Source organism: Zophobas morio, unplaced genomic scaffold (genome assembly GCF_036711695.1).
Source record: "Zophobas morio isolate AGI-343-1 ecotype UQ-CSIRO unplaced genomic scaffold, CSIRO_AGI_Zmor_V1 ptg000014l, whole genome shotgun sequence".
NCBI lineage: Eukaryota > Metazoa > Arthropoda > Insecta > Coleoptera > Tenebrionidae > Zophobas > Zophobas morio.
Window position 1 is genome coordinate 20,742,562 of NW_026972119.1, and position 17,343 is coordinate 20,759,904.

General features: G+C 31.2%; 1 protein-coding gene across 1 annotated transcript; it reads right to left on the reverse strand.

Moving 5' to 3' along the window:
- Positions 1-15,525: 15,525 nt before the first annotated feature.
- Positions 15,526-16,189, reverse strand: LOC135129023 (fatty acid-binding protein 9-like). Its single transcript, XM_064056111.1, has 4 exons — positions 16,104-16,189; positions 15,875-16,047; positions 15,714-15,818; positions 15,526-15,659 (listed from the first exon to the last, which is right to left on the reverse strand). Exons 1-4 carry the CDS (start codon positions 16,168-16,170, stop codon positions 15,603-15,605), a joined length of 402 nt encoding a protein of 133 aa, XP_063912181.1. The 5' UTR covers positions 16,171-16,189; the 3' UTR covers positions 15,526-15,602.
- Between the last annotated feature and the right edge of the window lie 1,154 nt (positions 16,190-17,343).

Here is a 17,343-nt window from a genome sequence, read left to right on the forward strand (position 1 = left end):
TTGTCAAAGCTGAAAGTATATTTCATCATTGATAAAAGTTGTTTCGACTTGGTCATCCGAATCTAGAGTATTTACAAACCGGTATTGGTTTCTTTGGAGAAAATCAGTTGGATGTATTTAATTTACAAATGAAAAATTGATGAATCGATAAAGTGAAAAATTAAAAATCCAAAAATTGGTAAATTAATCTCAAAAACAAATTATATTTTTTGCAAAGAAGCGGAAGTTCTGTCGAAATAACCTCCCACCAATTTTTTAAGTATTATTATTCCTCTTAAAACTATCTGAGGCGTCTGTTTGTTTAATAATGTCAGTAATGTTAGCAATATATCACGCTACGCTCCCATAAAGCGGATATTTTTTCTCAAAGGTAGGAACTGCACAAACATGTCTGTTTTCGACAATACCATTAACTTTTTTAAATTACAGTGCATTTTAAATATGTTTTCAGCTGAATAAACAGTAATTTATTTTAACCAAATAAAAAGCAAGCCCTGAAACTCTAGCTCCCCTCTTTAAATATAAAACTCGAAGTAATAATTTATTCATTAAAATGTAAAAGCTGTTTAATTTTAACTCTTCATTTCAGTTTGTAAATAGGGAATTGATTCAGGCGCAGTAAAATAATCCCGAATTTACTTAACAATGGCAGTGTTATTGACATTCGGTTCATTATAAAGTTTGTCTATTATATCACTTACTCGAAAAGCGTATATAAGAGACCGCCAAAATATAACTTTCGCTCTGAAGCGAAGGAGAATTACAACTTAAACTCAAACTTAAACATAATCGCATTGTTATCGCTCAAAATAGTGACTTTAATTATTTACTCCGCAGGCACTGGCTTTGAAAATTTAGCTCGTATTTTTAAACGTCCGAGGCGGCAATAAATCCTCCCAAACAGTCAGTTTATTGGAAAATTACTTAATGTGGGACCTCAATATAAAAACATAAAGCGCACTGCAGTTAATACCCTTGCATAAATTAAACTGATTTGTTTTACATTCCACTAACTACAAAGTTATAGGGTAAACGTAAAATGATTCCACCTGCTCTCCATAATGCTCAGATTCTCAAATATGATTTATGGGTCTATAAATTACGACTTTATGTGGAAAATTGAATAAAACACAGAAAACGCTATATAATGTTCCAAAATCGAAGTGTTGTATATCATCTAATAATGAAAGAACAAGATTTTCCTTTCAGTTTTATTAGGCCGATGATTGAGCACATGTTCGAACTTTTAGAATTCGGAGGCACATGTAACAACAATACTTGCTCGACGTCGAAGAAGTCACCTGAGACTTTTCGCGCCTAAAATTATCCAAAGTAAATGATGCTATTTATCCACGTTTTCGACAATGCAGGTATCGATTTACCAATTAGACCGACGCTCCTCAAAGTCCTTTCACAGGCGAGGTTTTTCCGTCAAATTAAATCACTCCACCATTAAAAGTGTGTGTATTTATACCGTACTTGGAAAACTGTCGCACTCCTTTGAATATACGACACAGAAATCGTGCTTTCGTGTTGGAGAAAAAATAATTACTTCCCCTAAAACTCAGAAATAGTGAGTTACGATTACGGGATCGACGTCTCCGATCAAAGCGATCGAGCTCTCTTCAGTTTTCAGCGTTATGTTGTGTTGCTAGATGCACGGAACACGTACTCATATAAAGAATTTATGCAGTGTTGGCCTCAGGTCAGGTCAGGTTCGGTTAGTTCAGATTTCTTTAGTGATCATTTTTATCAAAAATTAATCAATAAAGTTAACAGATTCGTTTTTAACAATTTGTATAAAAAATGTACATATAAAATAATTTAAAAAAGATTAAACTTGGCCAAATTATATGTGCTCACTGCCCTTGCATTCTCGAAATTGATTTTTCAATTCAAAGTTCAGTTCAATTGAAAGTTCAGGAAAAATGGCAAGAGATATCGAAGAAATGAGGCCGAAAATAACTTCTAGAGGTCCAATCTACAAGAAAATGTCTTTCGCTAAATTTCGAAAATGGTCGAAAATAGGGCGACAATTTCATAAAGGGAAAATATGTATTGAGAAATTTTGGTTTAAAAAAAATTGTCAAAAAATTTCAAAAAAATTCTGAGATGTAGATTTCGTCAAACTGTTTCCAAAAATAGAGAGTATTTAAGTTATCGGGTCAATATTCCGGAAATATGTGGTTTGGAATCCCATTTTTTGAGAAATCCTAAAAATTTTCACATTTCGATTGACGATTATGGAAAAATGAAGTTATCGACAAAAATGTGCCGAAAGTAACTTCTGAAGATCGAGATCTACAAGAAAATATGTTTAGAATTTCGAAAATTGTCGAAAATGGGCCGAAATTTTCATGATGAAAAATTGTATTGAGAAATTTTACTTCTGGAAAAGTTGCCGAAAATTTCCTGAAAAATTCTGAGAGATAGATTTGGACACGCTAATTCCAAAAGTCTAGCGTATTTAAAATTTTGGCAATTGTGATTTGGAAACTTTTTTTTTTTGAAAAATCGTTAAAATTTCTATAATTCAGTTGGCGATTGCGGAAAAATGGTAGGATTATCGAAGAAATTGCACCGAAAGTAACTTTTGGACGTCGAAATATGCAGGAAAATGTCTTTGGTTGAATTTTGAAATTGGTCGAAAATGGGCCGAAATTTTGATGTGGGGAGGATATTGAGAAATGTTACTTTTGACAAAGGTGTCAAAAAATTTCTAAAAAATTCGGGGATGTAAATTTCGATTCGCTGATGCCAAAAATACAACGTTAGTAAAGTCTCGGGTCAAGATTTTAAAAATATTCGATTTGGAAACATAATTTTTTTGGAAAATCTTAAAAATTGCCTTATTTCCATTGAAGGTTCTGGTAAAATGGTAAGAGGTATCGAAGGAATGAGGCCGAAAATAACTTCTAGAGGTCGAATCTAGAAGAAAATGTTTTTCGTTAATTTTCGAAAATGGTTGAAAATAGGCCGACGTTTTCCTAAAAGGGAGGATATTGAGAAATTTTGGTTTTAAAAAAGTTGTCAAATAATTTCTAAAAAATTCTGTGATGTAGATTTCGACGCACTGTATCCAAAATTAAAAAAGTATTTAAGATATCGGGTCAATATGTCAGAAATATTTGGTTTGGAATCTCATTTTTTGAGAAATCCTAAAAATTTCCACATTTTGATTGACGATTGTTAGAAGTTATCGACATAAATGTCCCGAAAGTAACTTCTGAAGGTCGAGATCTAGAGGAAAATGTTGTTTAGTTGAATTTCGATAATTGTCGAAAATGGGTCTAAATTTTCATGATGAAAAATTGTATTGAGAAATTTTACTTTTGGAAAAGTTTTCAAAAAATTCCTGAAAAATTCTGAGATGTAGATTTGGAGACGCTGATTGCAAAATTATAGTGTCCCTAAGGTCTCGAGTCAAAAGTTGGGAAATTTTCCATTTGGATACCAATTTTTTTGAAAAAGCCTAAAAATTGCCAAAATTCAATTAACTGTTCTGGAAAAAATATAGGAATTTTCGAAGAAATGGAACTTCTAGAAGTCGAGGTCTACAAGAAAATGTCTTTGGTTCAATTTCGAAAATGGTCGAAAATTGGCCGAAATTTTCATAATGAAAAATTGTACTGGGAAATTTTGCTTCTGGAAAAGTTGCCCAAAAATTATTAAAAAATTCTGAGATGTAGATTTCGACCCGCTGTTTCCAAAAATATAGCGTACCATAATCACTCAATTGGCGATTCTGGAAAAATGCTGATAGTTATCGAAGAAATGGGCAGAAGTAACTTTCAGAGGTTAAAATCTGCAATTAAATGTCTAATAGTTAAATTTCGAAAATGGTCGAAAATGGGCCGAAATTTTCATAACGGAAAAATATTGATAAATTTCACTTTTGAAAGAGTTGCCGAAAAATTCCTAAAAAATTCTGGAATGTAGATTTAGTCGCGCTGATTGAGTCCAAAAATACAGCATGATCTAGAATTTTGACAAAATTTGGTTTGGAAACCCATGTTTTTAAAAAACTCTTAAAAATTGCTAGATGTATTTCAGTTGGCGATTATAGAAAAATGGTAGAAATTTTCGAAGAAATGGAGCCGAAAGTAACTTCTGAAGGTCGAATACACAAGAAAATATTTTTGGTTGAATTTTAAAAATTATGGAAAATGTGTTGAAATTTTCATCAAAAATTTTATAAATGATTTTGTATTGATAAATTTAATTTTTGGAAAAGTTGCCCAAAAATTCCTGAAAAACTCTGAGATGTAGATTTCGACACGCGGATTTGCAAAAATCTAGGGCACTTAAGGTCCCGAGTCAAAGTTTGGGAAGTTTTCGCTTTTGACACCTATTTTTTTGAAAAATCGTAAAAATTGGCATAGTTCGTTGCGAGATTCTGGGAAAATCATAGAAGGTACTGAAGAAATGGGCTGAAAACAACTTCTAGATGTCGAAATCTACAAGAAAGTGTCTTTGGTTAAATTTCGAAAATAGTCGAAAATGGGTCGAAATTTTCATGTTGAGAAATTTTGTTTGTGAAAAAGTTGTCAAAAAATTCCTAAAAAATTGTGATATGTAGATTTCGACTAACCGTTTCCAAAAATATAGTGTATTTAAATCCTGGGTCGACATTCTGGAAATATTTGGTTTGTAACTCGATTTTTTGAGAAATCCTAAAAATTGCCATATTCCAATTCACGATTCTGAAAAAATGCTAGGAGTGATAGAAGAAGTGAAATAGCTTCTGAAGGTTAAAATCTACAAGAAAATATCATTCGTTTAATTTCTAAAATTGTAGAAAATAGTCCGATATTTTCATGATGAAAAATTGCATTGGGAATTTTACTTTTGGAAAAGCTGCCGAAAAATTCCTGAAAAATTCTGGAATGAAGATGTCGACATGCTGATTGCAAAAATATAGCATCCTTAAACACCCGAATCAAAATTTGTGAAATTTTCGGTTTGGATACCCATTTTTTGAAAAATCCTATCGACTGCCATTATTCAAATGGCGATCCTGAAAAAATGATAGGAGTTTTTGATAAAATGGAGCGGAAAACAACTTCTACAGATTGAAATGTGCAACAAAATGTCTTTGGTTGAATTTCGAAAATAGGCGAAAATGGGCCGAAATTTTTATGATATTTTACTTTTGAAAAAGTTGCCAAAATATTTCTGAAAAATTCTGGGATGTAAATCTCGATTCGCTGATTCCAAAAATTTAGCGTATTTAAAGTCTCAGGACAGAATTTTGAAAATATGCGGTTTGACGACCCATTTTGTGTTAAAAATCCTAAAAATTGCTATAATTCGAATGGCGGTTCTGGAAAAATAGTAGCAGTTATCGAAGAAAAAGGACCAAAATTAATTTCTGGAGGTCTAAATCTACAAGAAAATGTCTTATTGAATTTCGGAAATGGTCGAAATGAGCCGAAACTTTCATAAGGCACAAACCCCTCAAGAAATTTTACTTTTGAAAAATTTGCCCAAAATTTTCTAAAAATTTTGAGGTATAGATTTCGACTCACTGATGCCAAAAATACAGCGAGTTTAAAGTTTCGGGCCATAATTTTGAAAATATTCGGTTTGGAACCCTTGTTTTTTGGAAAATCTTAAAAATTACCCTTAAATCAACTGAAGAATCCGGCAAAATAGCAAGAGTTATCGGAAAAATGTAGCCTATGGTAACTTCTGGAAGTCGAAATATATAAAAAAATATCTTTATTTGAATTTCGAAAATGGTCGAAAAGGGCCGAAATTTTCATAAAGGGAAAGGTATTGAGAAATTTTGCTCTTGAAAAAATTGCCGAAGACTATTTATAAAATTTCTGAGGTGTAGACTTCGTCGCGTAGATTCCAAAAATATAGCGTGTTTAAGGTTCCGAGTTAAAATTTTAGAAATATTTTGTTTGTAGACACATTTTTTTGGAAAATCCCAAAAATTGCTATAATTCAATTGGCGGTTGTGGAAAAATGTTAGGAGTTATCGAAGAAATGGGACGAAAGTAACTTCTGGAAGTTGAAACCTACAAGAAGATATCGTTGGAAAATTATCGAAAATGGACCGAAATTTTCATGATGAAAAGTTTTATTGAGAAATTTTACTTTTGGAATAGTTGTCGAAAAATTCCTGAACAATTCTGGATACTGTTTCCAAAAATATAGCGAGCTTGAGGATCCGAATCAAAATTTGCGAAATTTCGGTTTGGATACCTATTTTTTTGAAAAATCCTAAAAATTGCAATAATTAAATTTGGAGATTTTGGAGAAATCATAGGAAGTACCGAAGAAACCAACTTCTAGATATCGAAATCTACAAGGAAATATCTTTGGTTGAATTTCGAAAATGGTTGAAAATAGGCCGAAATTTTCATAAGGGGAAATTTTGTTTTTGAAAAAGTTGTCAAAAAATTCCAAAAAATTCTGAGATGTAGATTTCGACGCGCCGGTTCCAAAAATAAAGCGTATATAAGATCCCGGGTCAATATTCCAGAAATATTTGGTTTGTAATCCCATTTTTTTTTAAATTCTAAAAACTGCAATATTTCAATTAGCGATTCTAGAAAAATGTTAGGAGTTACCGAAGGAATTGGACGAAAGTAACTTCTGGAAGTCGAAATCTACAAGAAAATATCTTTGGTTGAGTTTCAAAAATTATCGAAAATAGGTTAAAATCATATTGAGAAATTTTATTCGTGGAAAAGTTGTCAAAAAGTTCCTGAAAAATTCTGGGATGTGGATCTCAGCACACTGATTCGAAAAATATACCTGTCTTAAGGTTCCGAGTCAAAATGTGGGTAATTTTCGGTTTGGATGCACATTTTTTGGAAAAATCCTAAATATTGCCATAATTCAATTGGAGATGCTGGAACAATGATAAGAGGTATTGAAGAAATGGGACCAAAAATAATTTGTAGAGTTTCGAGTTTGTAAATGGGCCGAAATTATATATATTCACAAATTTTACTTTTGGAAAAATTCCCGAAAAATTCCTGAAAAATTCTGAGATGTAGATTTCGGCACGTTGATTCCAAAAATTTAGCGTACTTAAGGTCTCGAGTCAAAGTTTAGGAAAATTTCGGTTTGGATTCCCTTTTTTTTAAATCCTCAAAATTGCCATAATTCAATGGACGATTCTGGAAAAAATTATAGGAGTTATTGAAGAAATGGGACCGAAAACAACTTCTAGAGTCCGAAATCTATAAAAACATGTCTTTGATTGAATTTCCAAAATTGTCGAAAATGGGCCGAAATTTTCGTATTGAGAAATTTTATTTTTGAAAAAGTTGCCGAAACATTCCTAAAAAATTCTGGGATGTAGATTTCGACACTTCGATTTCAAAAGGATAATGTGTGTGGGACCCCGGTAAATTTTGAATATGGTCATAAATTTTCATCGCATTCATTTTTCATTTTTGCTTTTCAAAATGTCGCTGAAAAATTTCTATAAAAATTCTGGGATGTAGAGTTCGACGCGTAAATTCCAAACGTATGACGTGTGTAAAGTTCCGCGTCAATATTTTGGAAATATTTGGCTTGAAAACACATTTTTTTTTGAAAAGCTTAAAAACTGCCTTATTTCACTGAATACTCCGGGAAAATGGCAAGAGTTATCGAAGAAATGGAGGTAAAAGTAACTTCTGGAGGTCGAAATTTTTAAGTTGAATTTCGAAAATGGTCGAAAATGGACCGAAATTGTCATAAACGGACAGCGTATTGAGAAATTTTGCTTATGAAAAAATTGGCGAAAAATCTGGACGCGCTGATTCAAAAAATATAGCGTGTTTAATTTCCCAACTTAAAGTTTTGGTAATATTAGATTTGGAAACCCATTTTTTTAAGAAACTGTAAAAATTGGCATATTTCACTTACTTGACCTGACCCGACCTGACCTGACCTAACCCTACGTAACCTGCCCTGACCTGACCTGACCTGACCTAATGGAAAACATCAGCTATAATTTTGTGGCTCAATTCGAATGCCGCGACCAACAATATTAAGCTTTTAAAAGGTCACTCTATCTGTTCGGTAAACGGAGTATAACAAGAATTTAAGTAACTTTAATCAGTCAATTCTGCATTACGTAAAATTATAAATCCGTTTTTTCATATTATTTTATGAATTACTCCGCTGATAAGACATTATTACCATTAACAAGACTCCTCACAAAATGTTGTCTATTATATTTTTCTTTTAATTCCAGACCGCAGCATATTCCACAACGACATGAATCCACTATTATAACTCGAACAAACTGTTGGAAAGATAGGGCTGGCAGACAACGTCCTCGAAACGCTAGTGCCGCATTTCCTCTCGTAACGCAATCAATTTAAAGTCTTTTAACCAAAAAGCTCACTCCAAAGTGCTCTATAATGTAATTCATATTTTAGCGGAAGTCTACCTGAAAAGCATTTAACTACAACGCAAAAAATCAACTACTAAAAAATTCAACCGAATTAAACTTGGCCGTGATTTCATTAAAATTTTTCGGGTCATCGGGCGGATAAGCCGTAACAAATGTAGGAATTTATTGTGCGTTGCGTACACCTAAGTGCTAATGTATGTATATGTATGGTGGCTCCTGTGTAATAAACGCTTGAATGTTTCATGAGATGCGGATCCCGACCCAACCGCAGCGATATAATCTCACCTATTTATTAAATTATTTACACCCTCATTTTGTCAGATTATTATAGCCGTCATACCTCATTCGTCCATTTTGCCGTGGCGTCGCAAAATCCTCGGTTTGCGTTAAAGATTAAATGTAAATTTGGCGGAAGCCTAATGGGAAACTACAAAGTCGACAACGACATAAGGAAACTACCTGTCGATGAAAAGCAAAACACACGGAGAAAAGAATTTTTTATGGGGGCGTAAAAGTGTTTTAATTAACTGTTTTTGTATTACTCTAGGTGAGGTTTTTCTTTAAGATTAAAAATTAATAAATTATGAGTCTAAATATTGCGGCGGATGAAGTGCACATCTCGTTCGATTACCAGCTGGATGACATGACTATATTATTTAGGACGGAAGAGGGGCTTAAGTTGCACTTAAGCGGCGTCAAGATTAACTAAAGGGAATTTATATATCGTTTTGTGACGATTTTATGTTTTCCAGCTGAGCTACAAACACATTTTCGAAAAAATTTATGTCACTGGATTCTCCTTCTAGCTTTGAAGGATTAATTTCAAAAGTAGCGTATGTCAAGAGATTTTAACAGCACTGGCTTTAGAAATAAGTATTCTAACTTCCATATGCGATATTTATTTTTAGCAAAAACGACTCTATTTTGTGAGTTTATTTATTCATGCCCTCTACAAAATTAATGACGTCCTCGTAAAAATCGGTTAAATAAATGTACTTCCAGCTCATTTTTATAACAGAAATAATGAAAATTGCAAAACACAAGAGCGATCTTATTTAGAGAAACAAAATAATAATGCCTAGATTTAGAAGCGCATAAATTCAGTCGAGTTCACTACAAGCAAAAGAGATAAAGCTAGACATTATTCTCCATTTATTTAGACATGAATAATGTTTCTTTTCTACACCATAGTCTTCTGTTTGCTATTAATTATGGCAACAATGCTGTATTATTACCAGAAATCCTCCATGTATTTGAAGCTATTACATTCAAATTCTAGCATTATTCATATTCGTAATAATGATTAAATGATGAATTGATGAGTTACAGGATCTTCATAACGGTATTAGCAGGTACGTTCTCAATATACAGGATGAGTCACTAAGCTCACGGTCCTCGATATCTCATTAATTATTAGGAGTAATTATTAAAATCGCTGTGAGGTTATTTCCAGGATCTGTGTTCTTATGAAGAGATAAAATATTGAACTTTACAGTCTTCAAATATTTCATTTTTTCCAAATAGAAGATCCTCTGCTTTATTACTGCATCTAACTCTATTTTTTGTTTATAATTTATGCCACTATAAAGTCCATATCTTCATTTATCTCTTCACAAAATATTGTTTTCTAGATTTTGAATTTCGAAAATAAATTATAAAGCCCGAAATCAGTTATAAAAATATATAAAAATTTGAAAAAACTAAGTTGTGTGTTTGGCCTTAAAAACTAAATAGTCTATATGGTTGAATATGACACTAACACATGATTCTCAAAGAACTGTGCAGGTTTTTTGATTTTTCGACTTTTCTTTTTTATTTTCCGATTTTTCGAATTCTCAATTTTTCGTTTTTTGAGTTGTTTGATTTTCCATTTTTGAATGTTTTGGTTTTTTAGTTTTCCGAGTTTTCAAGTTCGCGATTCCACAATTTTCGATTGTTAGATTTTTAAAAATTTTGAATTTTTGGTTTTTCAAATTTTCGATTTTTCGATTCCTCAATTTTTCGTTTTTTGATGAATCGATTTTTCGGTTTTTGGATGTTTCAATTTTTTGAGTTTCCGTTTTCCCATTTACTCAGTTTCTCAAACTTTTGGTTGTGCATTTTTTGATTTTTCAGTCTCACTTTCTTGATTCCTCGAGTCTCCGATTTCCCTGTTTCTCCATTTTTCGATTTTCGATTTCTCAATGCCTCAATTTTTTAGTTTTTCGAATTTTCATTTTAATTTTTCGATTTTTAGAATTCTCAATTTTCCTTTTTTTGAATTTATGATTTTTGGATTTTCGATATTTGATTTTTGAATTCTCAATTTTTCATTTTTTTTTCCAATTGTTCGATTTCTCCATTTCTCGATTTCCCAATTTCTCAGTTTCTTAAATTTTTGGCTCTGCATTTTTGGATTTTTCGAATTCTCAATTTCTTGATTCCTCGAGTCCTCGATTTCCCAGTTTCTGATTTTGCGTTTTGTTTTTCGTTTCGATTTTTTGATGTCTTGGTTTTTTGATTTTTGGAATTTTCATTTTTATTTTTCAAATTTTTTGAAATTGCCAAACTTTTGTTTTTTTTATTCCATGATTTTTCGATGACATTTTAATTTTAATTTTTTGATTTTAGAAATCTCAACTTTTCATATTTTCGATTGTTCGAATTTTCGATATTTCGATTTTTCGGTTTTTCAATTTTTTGAATTTTCATTTTAATTTTTCGATTTTTCGGATTCTCAATTTTTTATTGTTTTTCAATTGTTCGATTTCTTCATTTCTCGATTTACCAATTTCTCAGTTTCTCAAATTTTTGGTTCTGCATTTTTCAAATTCTCAATTCTTTGATTCCTCGGGCCCTCGATTTCCCACTTTCTCCATTTTTTGATTCTCCATTTTTCGATTTTCGATTTCTTGATCTCTGGGTTTTTTGATTTTTCGAAATTTCATTTTAATTTTTCGATTTTTTTTTAAATTGCCAACTTTTGTTTTTTTGATTCTATGATTTTTCGATTTTCGATACTTCGACTTTTTGAATTTTCATTTTGATTTTTTGATTTTTCGAAATCTCAATTTTTCATTTTTTCGATTGTTCGAATTTTCGATTGTCGATATTCCGATTATTTCGGTTTTTCGATTTTTCGAATTTCATTTTAATTTTTCGATATTTCGAATTCTCAAGTTTTCATTTTTTTTTCGTTTGCTCGATTTCTTCATTTCCCATTTTCTCAGCTTTCCAAATTTTTGGTTCTGCATTTTTAGAACCAAAAATTTGGAATTCAACTTCTTGATTCCTCGGGTTCTCAATTTCCCAATTTCTCCATTTTTTGATTCTCCATTTTCGATTTTCGATTTTTCTAACTCGGGGTTTTTGATTTTTCGAATTTTCATTTTAATTTTTCGATTTTTCGAATTCCTAATTTTCGTTTTTTTGATTCTATGATTTTTAGATTTTTTGGAAATCCCAACTTTTCATCCTTTCGATATTTCGATTTTTCGGTTTTTCAATTTATTCATATTTTCATTTTAATTTTTCGAATTTTTTTAAATTGCCAACTTTTGTTTTGTTGATTTCATGATTTTTCGATTTTCGATACTTCGAATTTTTGAATTTTCATTTTGATTTTTTGATTTTTCGAAATCTCAATTTTTCATTTTTTCGATTGTTCGAATTATCGATTTTCGATATTTCGATTTTTCGGTTTTTCAATTTTTCGAATTTGCAAGTTTTTATTTTTTTTCTTCGTTTGTTCGATTTCTTCATTTCCCATTTTCTCAGCTTTCCAAATTTTTGGTTCTGCATTTTTCGATTTTTCGAATTCTCAATTTATTGATTCCTCGGATCCTCAATTTCCCAATTTCTCCATTTTTCGATTTTCGATTTTTCTATCTATGGGTTTTTTGTTTTTTCGAATTTTCATTTTAATTTTTCGATTTTTCGAATTATCAATTTTCGTTTTTTTGATTCTATGATTTATAGATTTTTTGGAAATCCCAATTTTTCATCCTTTCGATATTTCGATTTTTCGGTTTTTAAATTATTCGGATTTTCATTTTGATTTTTCGAATTTTTTTAAATTGTCAACTTTTGTTGAATATTCGATTTTCGATATTTCGATTTTTCGGTTTTTTGATTTTTCGAATTTTCATTTTAATTTTTTGATTTCTTTTCTTTTTTGTTAATCTGATATTTTCGATATTTCGACTTTTTGAACTTTCATTTTGATTTTTTGATTTTATCGAAATCTTAATTTTTCATTTTGTCGATTGTTCGAATTTTAGATTTTTCATATTCCGATTTTTCAATTTTTTGATTTTCGAATTTTCATTTAAATTTTTCGATTTTTTACAAATCTTCACATTTTTTCGATTATTCGAGTTTACGAATTTCGATATTTTTCGAATTTTCATTTTAATTTTTCGATTTCTCGAATTTTCAATTTTCCTTTTTTGTTAATCTGATTTTTCTATTTTCGATATTTCGACTTTTTGAATTTTCATTTTGATTTTTTGATTTTATGGAAATCTCAATTTTTCATTTTGTCGGTTGTTGAAATTTTAGATTTTTCGTATTCCGATTTTTCAATTTTTTGATTTTCGAATTTTCATTTCAATTTTTCGATTTTTTAGAAATCTCAGTTTTACATTTTTTCGATTGTTCGAATTTTCGAATACTGATATTTCAATTTTTCGGTATTTCGAGTTTTCATTTTAATTTTTCAATTTTCCGTAGTAACAATGTTCGTTTTTTTAAATCTATGATTTTTCGGTTTTCGATTTTCGATTTTAGATATTTCGACTTTTCGAATTCTCAGTTTTCCATTTTTTTAGATTGTTTGATTTCTCCGTTTGTCCATTTCTCAATTTCTCAGATTCTCAAATTTTTGGTTCTGCATTTTTGGATTTTCGATTGCTCGATCTCTGGGTTTTTCGATTTTTTGAATACTCAATTTTCGTGTTTTTGATTCTATGATTTCTCGATTTTTGATTTTCGATTTTTCATATTTCGATTTTTCGAATTTTTATTTTGATTTTTCGATTTTTCGGAATCTCAATTTTTCAATTTTTTGATTGAACGAATTTTCGATTTTCCATAATTCCATTTTTCGCCTTTTCGAGTTTCCGAATTTTCATTTTAATATTTCGGTTTTTCGAATTTTCACTTTAATTTTTCGATTTTTTCGAAATCTCAATTTTTCATTTTTTCGTTTGTTCGAATTTTCATTTTAGTTTTTCGACTTTCCGAATCGTCAATTTTCGTTTTTTTTGGTTCTATGATTTTACGATTTTCGATATTCCGATTTTTTGAATTCTCAATTTTGCATTTTTCTTTTTTTTTTTCGATTTCTCGATTTCCCAATTTCTCCATTTTTTGATTCTCAATTTTAGGATATTTCTGTTCTATTTCCCGTGCGTAAACTAGGAAGTAGGTATGGTAGATAGATACATTCTACGACTTGCCAGTTTCATGTTTCCTCGACGTTTCATGACCCCTAGAGCACGAAAAAGTGGTCCCCCGTTACAGTCTGTCTGTCCGTCCGTTCGTCAGTCTGTCGTTTCTGTGAAATCAACACAAATATTCGTATCTTCGAGAATTTAAATCCATATTTTTTTACTTATGGAAAATTTTGTTCAAGTAAGATATTGATTTCGTAAATTAAAATAACAAGTTTCCTTGTTTTTAGTATTTAGTTAATATTTTCAAGCAAAAAAAAATGCGGAAAATTAAATTTATAATTTAGGACGTCCTTTAGATTCAAGTAATTTCGTGATAGAGAAACACCGAGTGGTAATTAAAAGACAACAAAGTTTGGCCTAGCTCATGAATCCTGAAACTTAAATAATATGCCATATGAATTCAAACAAATCACGAGACGTAGACGAGAATTTTAGGAACATTTTCTACAAACAGAGTAAATAGTTGTTTTTGTCGTAGGTGTTAAAATAATTATGAAGCTAAATAATAAACGAAAAACAATCTGGACGTCGAAAGTAAAAATGCAAACGGATTCATAAACCACAAATATAGTAATATGTTATTTTGTAAAATTTACGTAACATTTAATATGCAAAATTTCGAGGTGACGTCATTACATGGGGTTGACCCTACTCACCAGGTGATGTTTTTTTTTTTATATTAAAATTAAAAAACTCGACATAAAAGTTTTGGACATCTTTTGTATTTTAATGATTTTTTTTTAATTATTTATATTTTTTCATATGTATCATTAGTTTAAAATTTTACAATACACACATTTTATTTATACATCACTATCGGATAAACAGCTCTACTTTATGGCATGGACTTTGTTCAATTGATTTGATAAAGTAATAAAGACGACACGGAAGCTCTTTTTTCTTACACTATTTTTGTACACTAATTAAATTTTATAACTCTTGGGTGTAAAATACTCAAACATCTTCCTTGGTAAGAGTCTTCGTCTAGTTTTGACAGATGAGTACCGATTTGAAATGTACGTAATCTCAATGTTGCACTCAGCAGTTTATTAAATCACTACTTGGTTAAGTGCTGATAAATAAAAAATTGATAATGATAATAACAGTAAAAAAACTGTGTCAAAACCAGAAATATCAAGCTTTATTAAAAACAAGGTTGACATGTTTTGGTACAATCTGTCAATTTAATAAAAAAATAGGCGAACAGAGTTACAAAATGCAGAGAATAATTTATCAATTTTGTATGAGTATTTTGAAAATAATTGTAGTTTTATTTGGAAATTAAGGCCTGGTTTAGTTCTGAGAAGAAGGATTTTGCATTGGAAACAATGCGATAAAGTGAAGATCAACAGATTAACATGAATATGAACAGGGATTAACACAGTATCTCTCGCACCATGTTGATTAACGTTTGCTGAATCGAGGGATTTTGTGAGATAGAATATTCACACAAACTTGTTTACAGACATAAAATTTGTAAAATATTAAGTGCTGAGTCAAGTAAAACGCCGATTTCTACGTCTAGTAACTAGTAAATTAATTAATATGTTGTAATATCAAGTGTTACATTTTGACTGCTTTCCTGTCTACATTGAACTGAATTACCATTTATTTTTAGTCTTGTTATCTTATCAGCGAATGCGTAAGTTATATAAACTATCTCTTCTATAATCTCTGCAGCTCTATCTGCTAATATTAAAGTCTAAAGTGGTACTTAAAACACGATTAAATATTAAGTTCGTTTTATTCCATCAATTCATATACAAATGACTCTTAATTCACTACCCCATAAATAAAAAACCCTAGACTCTCTTGTAAAACCTCTTGGCTACGATACTTCCGCCATCCTCATTCAGCGTCTGCAAAAAATCCTTAAATATTCAAAACCCCTCAACTGTTAAACTCCGCCTTACCAGAACGAGTTCACTATCAGAGAATTTATAGACCCTCGAGCCAGTCTTTCCCTTGGGCGTCTTCGACGTGATAGTCAAGGTGCTCCCGTCAATTTTGGCCGTGCTCTTAAAAATCAAACCAACGCTATTTAGCGCAAAAAGACGCCAGATTTAATACTTACTTTGAGGGTGATGTTATTAGGCATCGGTTCGTCTACTTCTTCGCCCAATGTGAGAGTCGACGAAGCGTTGTCGACTCCGGAGTCGCTGTTCAGTGAAATTTTCTTCCCATCAACGACCACTTGAAGCTTGGGTTTGAGCGAGTCAGCTAGTTTGGCTTTATCTTCGGGAATGCCTACGGAAGCAAATTGGTCAATCAATGCAAAAATCCTGTAATAGTGGTTGTTTTACCGAGGGCCGTGAGATATTCCACGAAGTTTTCGTTCTTGACGAGCTGGAAGGTTCCTCCGACGGACATTTTGCTGGCTGGGGACTTGCAGGTTGACTGATGAAGAGTTGGGTGGCGGAGGGTTTTTATATGTGGCGGTGATACTTTGCTTTTTGGACATAGATAAGATTTAGTTACTAACTGATATCGGTAATGATTTTTATCTGGAAAGGTTGGTTAATGCAACGTTGCGTTGCAATAAAAGATTTAATGAAAATTTAGGGTTATTTGACTAATTCTAGGGGATTGCGACGTGCTGGTAGGCAAAATCAAACTAATTATCTACAGTTTTGAATGCACGTGATGTGGCACAGTCCGGATAAATTTATAGTGCAATTTTTGGCGTTATGCGGACCAGACTTGATTTTATTGTTATTTTAATTGTTGCAAAAAAAATATTTTTAATAAATCTATAAACACAAAAACGTATCTAATTTTTGCTATATTGTGAAAAAGTAGGTCTGCGTTCTAGGTCTATTTGTCTATCGTCTGTGTTTTAAGAGTATGGTGTATACAGGGTTGGTAGAATGTACTTACTACTAGAAAATTTCGAGAATGGTAGAAAATTTTCATTAGAGAAGGGTAGTAAGAAATTTTACTTTTGAAATTGTCACCGAAAAATTCTGAAGTGTAGATTTCGGTGGCGAGCTGATTACGCTGTTTCCAGAAATATAGCACGTTTAAGGACCAGGGTCAACATTTTGAAAATATTTTGTTTTAAAACCCATTTTTTTAACATTCTAAAAATTGCAATATTTCAATTGGCGATTATGGGAAAAAAGTAGGAGTCATCACAGAAATGGGACCGAAAGGAACTTTTACGGGTCAAAATCTATAAGAAATTAGCTTTAGTTGAATTTCGAAAATTGTCGAAAATGGGTCAAGAAACTTTGTTTTTGAAACAATTGTTAAAAAATTCCTAAAAAATTCTAATATATAGATTCTAAAAGTATAGCGTATTTAAGATCCCGATCAACATTTCGAAAATATTTGGTTTGGAATCCCATTTTTTTGAAAATTAATAAAAATTATCATATTCATTTGGCGATTTCTGGAAAAATGTTAGCAGTTATAAAAAAAATGGGACCGAAAGCAACTTCTGGTGGGCGAAATCTATAAGACAATGTCTTTAGTTGAATTTCGAAAATGGTCAAAATTGGGCCGAAATATTTCATGACTAAAAATTGTGTTGAGAAAGTTTGT

Excerpts from the sequence above, each read along its gene's own strand:
- LOC135129023 (XM_064056111.1), bottom strand. The coding sequence starts at position 16,170 with ATGTCCGTCGGAGGAACCTTCCAGCTCGTCAAGAACGAAAACTTCGTG. Across the intron at positions 16,048-16,103 it reads GGAATATCTCACGGCCCTCG|GCATTCCCGAAGATAAAGCC; the intron begins GTAAAACAACCA and ends TTGCTTCCGTAG. Across the intron at positions 15,819-15,874 it reads CTAATAACATCACCCTCAAA|AGCACGGCCAAAATTGACGG; the intron begins GTAAGTATTAAA and ends TTGATTTTTAAG.